General features: G+C 36.8%; 1 protein-coding gene across 1 annotated transcript; it reads left to right on the plus strand.

Annotated features, from left to right (window-relative positions):
• The first annotated feature begins 276 nt into the window (after positions 1-276).
• On the plus strand, positions 277-7,736 carry LOC139142687 (lysophosphatidic acid phosphatase type 6-like). The gene is made up of 9 exons (XM_070712749.1): positions 277-384; positions 604-741; positions 1,262-1,393; positions 3,357-3,487; positions 4,217-4,305; positions 5,191-5,411; positions 6,113-6,303; positions 6,471-6,639; positions 7,076-7,736. Exons 2-9 carry the CDS (start codon positions 616-618, stop codon positions 7,247-7,249), a joined length of 1,233 nt encoding a protein of 410 aa, XP_070568850.1. The 5' UTR covers positions 277-384; positions 604-615; the 3' UTR covers positions 7,250-7,736.
• Positions 7,737-8,204: the final 468 nt, after the last annotated feature.

Below are 8,204 nucleotides of genomic sequence, written 5' to 3' on the forward strand. Positions count from 1 at the left end.
GATGTGACTCCACAACTTTACGACAGACGAATGCTATGAAGTTGAACACGGTTACAACTCATTTAAATTTCATGATAAATCATTTTCCTTCGCAGAAATTTCGGATTTCGGTTAGCAAGTATCCTGTTCTATCCGTTGGTTTACCCATTCATTTCAGAAAAAAATGTGTAATATCGTAGAGCACAATATTCACTTCATTCAGAATTAACCTCTGCGACAGCGGTTAGTCAATGTACTTTCAGATTTTTGTGCATACACTATTGAGGGCGCCCTTTCCCGGTTAGGAACTTGGTGTTGGTTTCCCCTGCAGCTCACGCGTGCTCGCAACTTTCGAAGTGTAGATCGTGCACTCAAGAAGTACCTCTGAGCACATTGGACTTAAAGGTACGTTTCCCTAAAATGTTTGACATTTGAGTGTCAGGTTTCGAACTCCAGTTGATTTCTTAAAGACTTTTACAACAGTCAGATCTGTTCAGTCACAGTTCCCTTCATCCAGTACTGGGTTAGTCAACGAGAAACAAGTTGTTGTGTACATTGTGCACTTCCGGGTTTTGTGAAAACAGACGGTGCAATAACATGTTTAGTTTTTCATCCATATTCTAGGCCTTTGCAAGAATGGACGAAAACGCTGACGGCGGAGTTCCAGTGAACAAGTCACCGGACTTGGAACTTGTTCACGTAGAAATATTTATCAGACACGGCGCCAGAACTACGATGAACCTGATTCCCAATGTCGAGTCGGTGGGTGCCACTCCTAGAAACTTAGGATGACACATGAGTTCTCTCAGCCGATGGAACGACACAGGTTTCAATGTTCGCGTTTCATTTTAATTCGAGTGAAAGTTGATTTTTCCCGTTTCTACTACTCCTTGCGCTACAGCATAATTTCAATGAAAATTTAAGGAATTTAAATTGATGATATCCGCACAACAGGGGGTCTCACCATTAGTCAGCATATTCAGCAAGTAACTGGCTGTAGCTGTTCCGGCACACTGTCCTTCACAGTGGTGAGTTCGTGTTTTCAACAAGTGACGGTTTAAAGTTTGGCATGCTATAACCAAACGGAGTAAAGAAAGTGTGTCATAATTTGTCTGTGTCCACAATAAGATGCAGTTAATGATTTAACCCAGCTGCAAGAATATTTTGTTGAAAATTGAAAGCAAAATGAGAGAGCAGAAATTTGAAAAACAATACGCAAACCCCATTAATACAAAACATTGCCCATTTACACTAGTTTAAAATGTAAATTCTCTGTTTTTAGGCAACATGGGATAAAGACAAACTGTTTGTTGGGGCTGATGAAGCCCGCATTGAGTATGAAGTGAAGTCATTGGAGGATGGGCCAGCACCATTCTGGACTTCAGAAGCAAGGTACCGTACAAGGACATTACAGGTATGGAGTTTTCCAATGTTAGTGGACTGTTGCCATTCACAAACAATGATTCTGAATGGTTAGGTTTTGTATCAGGAGAAATGACCAGCCAATCAAGATCAGTGTTTACTGTGAGCATCAGATGAGAAGCTGAGGTGTTCACAAAACTATAAATCCTCTGATCACTTGCATAAGATACCATTACTTTACCATTACAATTACTTTTCCTATGAAATCCAAAAATGACAATGTGTCAATGTCAAAATTTGTGATTTTCATATGCTACCAAATTTCAAGTAGCATTCACATTGGGGACAGATATTTAGACTCTGAATCTTTTACATTACATTTTTGTTCAATCACTGTGGCTCATTTTGAAGCAGTGGAATAACTAAAGTTTTCACTGACCCATTTTTAAGAATTTAAAATTTTCGGTTCCCTACAGTGGTAACACAGTGTTAGCAGCCATTTTGAGTTTAAAGTGTCGGTAAATATTGGGTAATTTATTTCTCTGGTACCAAATTTTGTATGGTGACCCCAAATTTTCCTTCTTGATTTTGAGAGTAATGATCAAAAGTTTTCTTCCAGAAAGTTCGAGTGTTTTATTTTCGAGGCACATACTACCTTAAGTTTATTTTGCAATATACATGTTGCCCTCAAACAGAATAACTTGCACATTAGGGAGCCGTCATTATTTATGGCCTGGGGGGGTCAGAGGAATCTGAGGGGGGTCACTCAAAAAATGGAAAGCTACAAGGGGGATTGCTCAAAAGTGGAGAACAAGAAAGGGGGGGGCTACTCAATTTTGTTGACATGTACTGAAGCATTTGGTGAAGTTATGAATTAATACAACAATAATAGTAATGAATAGCAATATGTATGCTTGAGATATGTATGTTCATACCCGGTATATTTACACACACTCACATATTATATATATATATATATATATATATATTATATATATATATATATATATATATATATAATATATATATATATATATATATATATATATATATATATTATAAATATATATAATTCGACGTGGCAAGCCTTTAATGTTACAGGCTAGTACTGAGTACATTTTTCAGTATTTCCTGATTAAAGATTGATATACTTGCCTGAAAATTCATGAGAAACGTCTGCTTTCTATATTCTACATTGTATAGGTTACCGATAGGGGAAAATGTGTAAAGCAAGCTAATTCTGATTCTATAAAGTTTAAAACCAGTGGAATGCCTTGACAACAAACCCATCTTTTATTGCAGGAAAATAATAATAAATAATAAATGTGAAATAATGTATGTCTGTCGCTATTTTTTCATTTTCAAAAAATATAATCTTCATTGAAATCAGTGAACTGGAATATAACTTAGTTTTGGAATACTGTCTCAAATTTCTGTTCCTTTGAGTTTTTTATAAGAAAAAAATCTGAAAAAAATACTCCCCAAGTGCCACCATATAACACCATTTTAATCTCTATTTTACAAAAGCTCCAATGGCAGGAGGGGGGACACCCCCTCCTAACCTCCCCCTGTTGCGGTCTTTGCCCTCTTGTAAAAAAATCCTACGGAGAACACTGCATGTCATCAGAGCACTGGATACAGACCTGTACATCAGCCCCTGTCACAGCAATGGAACCTCTTTCCAACACAGACCTGTACCACAGGGTTTAATCAGGGTCTGTACAGGGCCTGTCGCAGCAGCAATCCATTTTACTGTATAGATATTTAACTTTCCCATTCTTTTGGGGGGGGGGGGTCACTCAAAATTTCTGTAGCAGAGAGGGGGGTTACTCAAACACGTCATGGTTGGCAGGGGGGTTACTCGAAATTTTGGAGTTTCTAAAGCAATTCCTCCGACCCCCCCCCCAGGCTGTAAATAATGATGGCTCCCTTAAAGAAAGGTACACTGTTATGTGGTTGTACTAGCCCTGCCACTGTTCTCAGCTCATTCTTTTTCTGAACTTTGACCTTATCAGGGCGGGTCATATCCAGGTCAGCTCACTGCCAAGGGAATGATGCAGCTGTATGAACTTGGAGAGCGACTCCGGAAGGAATATGTGGATGAGAAAAAATTCCTACCTTCTGAATTTGACCCTTCTGTCATTTAGTAGGTCACATTATATATGTTTTGTCATTTTTATCAACCCTCATATTAAAATTTCTGCATGTACGTCTTTTTTTTACATTTTAAGTATATACGATTGCCTGCCATTTGTGAAACCCATTATTTGAAACCATTAGGAAAAAAAGTATTTCTCGCTTCAATGATTAAACCTGTTGTTCTTTTTAGAGAAAAGTCATCCTTGTAGATTAAAAACTTCCCTCAATAGAATCAGAAGAAAAGAAACTAATTTTGCTAAACTGCGTAATGATTTTTATCCTGCTAAAATACTGTGTTGGACCAGACTTTATTTAATGCACAATATTTCTACATGTTGTAGGTAATTGTACCTTTAAGGCAGAGAATGGGAAAGCTGGTTTGTTATATGTTGCATCAAAGTAATTGAAATAGCATTATGATCTTGTTAAAACTATTGAACCTTTAATACTCTTGTTCTATCTAATGTGCAGCATCTCAGAAGCTGTTATCCAATTGGTTGGCTGAATCTTACTGTTATCATTGAATTATAAACAATAGACTACTTAAGTTGCTTGAATAGTGAAATCGACCAATCAGATATAACCTTCCTAGCCAGCTGCACATCAGCTGGACATTTTCATTGCAATCATTGGTTGATCCCAATCAACATTGAATAAAGAAACTATCTATCTCAGTGTATATAATTACTGGTTTTCTCAAAACAGTAGTTTACTGTTCTTTCCTCTCCTATAACAGCATTCGTTCAACAAATATTGCCAGAACCCAAGAGTCTGCTCGTTCCTGTTTAGCTGGAATGTACAAAGACTTACTGAACAAACCAAAAGGTGAGAAAGTTAACATTATATTCTGTCATCATCCTCCTCATCATCATCATCATCATAATTAAAGTAACATAATACAATTCAAATTCAGCAGAATACATTGACAATAAGGAGCTAGGAATATAGCCATGCGCTAGTCGAGCCTAGCCCTGTTAACTCATATGTACATTGCATTATCAAAAGCTATTATGGGCTGCTGTCCAATAAATGATACATGTACTTTTGTGGAGAGAAGATTGTCACCGTGACAGTTATAGTTTAAGTTTCATATTATACAGGATAAAGTGACACATATTTTCATAGATGGTTGTTAATATTTTTTTGTTATGAAATAACTATGGCAAGAAATATATTTCAAACTCTCATCATAGTTCAACTAATATTATAGAGTTCTTGTATAAGGATGTTTTAGAGATTTGTATATATTGTCATCAAATTGACTCAGAAAAATTGAAAATGTAAACATGAACATTCACCTGCAGATCTATATACCCAAGCACACATTTGAAAATACCTCTATTTACCTATAAATTTGTGGTTTCGCATGTAAGCGTTCTAAGTACTTGTATTTTTTATTACTTCTGTAATGTCTTTCATAAATTAATGGAATATATTTCTGCAAACTCTATGGTTTTGATAGTGGTGTGACATAACATTGGAGTGATGACAAAACCCACTCAGCAAGCCACTAACTTCCATTGTATGCCAGAGGAAAATAGTACATAATGTGTGTACATGGTTGAAAGAAGTAAAATACATACTTTTTATGCACAAAAAAGATAGTTGTACTTATGATTGACAGTTCCTGATTGCTACTTAAGCATGAGAAAATCAACAGGCTACTGTTTTGTGCATGTAACATTTTCAGTGCCCTTCCAATTCCTCTAGGTCTTTTTGTCATCCACTCGGAAGATGAGAAAAAGGAAATCCTGTATCCTAGCAACCGCCACTGTGAGCACCTTGGGGCACACACCAAGTGGTTGAGCAAACACCTTGACATTATACCTGGCCTCAGTGAGGAGAGAAAATTGCTGCAAAAATTACTTGACCTGGAGAAAGAAGAAGACGTCAACTTTATTCATATTAGAGATGATTTGTTTGCCAGAATGGTAGGGTTATTACAAGTTTGTTTGGATGCATTCTTTAACTCTTTCATGAAATATTTATTCTGTACAATAAAAGTTTCCCATACTGCGTCATTTAAAAAATATTTATAAACTGTCATCCCCTCCCCATTTTCTCGTACATCTACTGATCAGAGTCCTTTTTGTTTGAAACAGGGGATACACAAAACACAAAATGGTGACTTGGTAATACATTGTACATTGTACAATAGACAGTAGAAGTGAGACTGTCTATGGTTGTACAAGGAACAAATTACGACTAACACCTGTAGAATAGTGGGCCCTTAGTGTCACTCCCATTTGTTGTCATATACACGTAGACCAGCCCAGTGTATTTACTTGAATCCAGGGCCCAGGGACACAGGAACACAAAGTGGTGACTGGGTAATAAATACAAGAGGCAAACTAAAGGCAAATTGCAGAATAGTGGGCCCGTCTCCTAAATGGTGGTAATCTGCTTGTCTTCCACAACTCTTTTGGCATACCTTATAATTTGAATTCCTTCTGGTTTAGTGCAACTGTTAGAAAGGTCTGAAAAGGTTAAAATCTAATACTTGTAACTTTATCACACATTCTTTCCTTTGAATTTATCATTTTATCATCCAAAACACAGACAGAACACATTAACTGTGTTTGACTCATTGCCTATTTCTCTGTCTGCTTTTTCCACAACTCCCCCCTCCCAGTCAAATGACCTTCCTGTGCCAGAGCAGCTGCAATCAAAAGCCGATGACGTTGAGAAGTGGGCTCTAGAGGTCACCAGAGCTCAGGTGATGGGTGCATCAGAAGAGGATAAAGAAGAGGTTTTACAAGTGTCAGTCGGACCATTGATGAAGATGATTTCGGATAATCTCCGCAGTGTTGCAGACGGTAAAATGTAAGAAATATGATCAGTTCAGGTTATTGTAAGGTTTCTTTGTTTGCAGAGGAACTTGCATTTCTATTGGTCATTTCTGCTTTCTACAGAGAATTGAATTTTTGTCTGATTTTTCTTTTAAAGTATGATAATCATTGATAATATCACTCTGTATCCATTTTTTTCAGGGGAGCAAAATTTCACGTCTATGCCTGTCATGATTCGTCAATCATAGCATTGCTGTCTGCCTTTGACGTCTTTGATTCTCAGTGGCCGCCCTTTGCGGCGGATCTCAGGTTTGAAGTTTACAAGGACTCTGAAGGCAATCACTTCCTGAAAATCATCTACGTTGGAAAGGTAGGAATTCTGAATGTGAAATAAATAATATTAGTGAGGTAATTGGACAAATGAACAACTGCTATCATGATTATATGATGTAAATAACAAGAAATGTGTGAAATGTATCTTTGTGTATGTAGGAGAGAGAGACAGACAGACAGACAGATAGACAGACAGAATAGCAAGAAATTCAAAATTATAGATGTGTGTATATGAGAAAGAGGAAGCCTTATGCAAAACAGAAATTGAAAAGGTGGCGGTGACATCAGTCTCACATGTAAATTTTTATTGTATTCAATCCAGCCCATTTATGTTTTAAATTTAATACAAAGAGCGTATTAGGTTCATTTGGAAATGCTATCGTGGATTTCTCCTGGTATTCACATACTTTTTACTTTCAATTTTCCCATTTTCCTATCTACCCTCTAAATAATGGTGTGTGTATTGTTTTCAGGAGCTAACGCCTCCAAATTTGAGTTCTCCAATGCCATTGGATGCACTGCTGGCCCAGATATCTCATTTGGCTGTGAGTGCGGAAAAGTATTCCGGACTCTGTGATGTGCCGTTGAAGTGGCTGCAGGATGCAGGGAATGACAGTGGAGAACAGAGTGCTGGCATTGGAGTCTGAAAAATGGAACTTATTGAGAGTTAGCATTCAGGATGATGTGAAAACATTCCATGAGTTTCAAAATGATATACTGCCCTATGCATTCCACAGCCATTTAATCATATGTCCCTATTTTGCCATCATATAAGAAAGAAGAGCAAAGAAACCTCAACATTTTCATTAAAGGACCAGTAATGCTAACATTTTAGAATTTTTTTGCTAATTTTGTTTTACTTTGTCAATCATAATTTCTTGTTCTACTCCCCAAAGCATGCTCATATATGGATACGGTATTTAGCTTGTCAACTCAGCCTACATGTAAACTGCAGTGTCCGGACTAGAATTAAAATGCAAACAATAAGAGCATTTTACACATATAGACTCTATGCTGACAAGCTAAATAGTTTGGGTGTCAACATTCTTTTGAAAGTAGAATTAGAACTTGCACTTGACATAGAAAATAAAAATAATGAAAAAATCATCAAACGTTAGCATTACTGGCCCTTTAAAATATGTAATATGTACTGTGAGTTTTATGCACTCAATATCTTTCCTGTACATGCAAAAACAATGTTTAGTCAACTACGGAACTTTTTAATCAGTCCCATACCGATACATGCATCTGTAATATTTTCTGTGATTTGAGAAAATTTTTGTTGGCTCAGACATGGCGTAGAGTAACCATGGGTCAGAAAGCATTGATTTGGTTTAAGGTAGAATATGTGCCTGGGTATAGTTATTTGAACTCACCAATTTTTAACATAATGACCGTAGGTCATCATGTTATTGTGACAGGGTTGAGTGGATGTCGGACAGTGAAAATTTTCCGTAAACGACAAAAAGTCAAAAACTGCTGAACAGACAGTGTTGATATTTGGTACAGATGTTTAGACCATGTTCAAAGTTCCGATTCCTCAAAATATAGCCCAGTCAATTTTTTTCAGATTTTTGCGAAAATTTTGATAAAAAAATGTAG

This window comes from Ptychodera flava, chromosome 10, assembly GCF_041260155.1.
Source record: "Ptychodera flava strain L36383 chromosome 10, AS_Pfla_20210202, whole genome shotgun sequence".
NCBI classification, from domain to species: domain Eukaryota; kingdom Metazoa; phylum Hemichordata; class Enteropneusta; family Ptychoderidae; genus Ptychodera; species Ptychodera flava.

Coding starts and splice junctions, on each gene's coding strand:
- LOC139142687 (XM_070712749.1), top strand. CDS start 616: ATGGACGAAAACGCTGACGGCGGAGTTCCAGTGAACAAGTCACCGGAC. Junction 742..1,261: donor TGATTCCCAATGTCGAGTCG/GTGGGTGCCACT, acceptor CTCTGTTTTTAG/GCAACATGGGATAAAGACAA. Junction 3,488..4,216: donor TTTGACCCTTCTGTCATTTA/GTAGGTCACATT, acceptor CTCCTATAACAG/CATTCGTTCAACAAATATTG.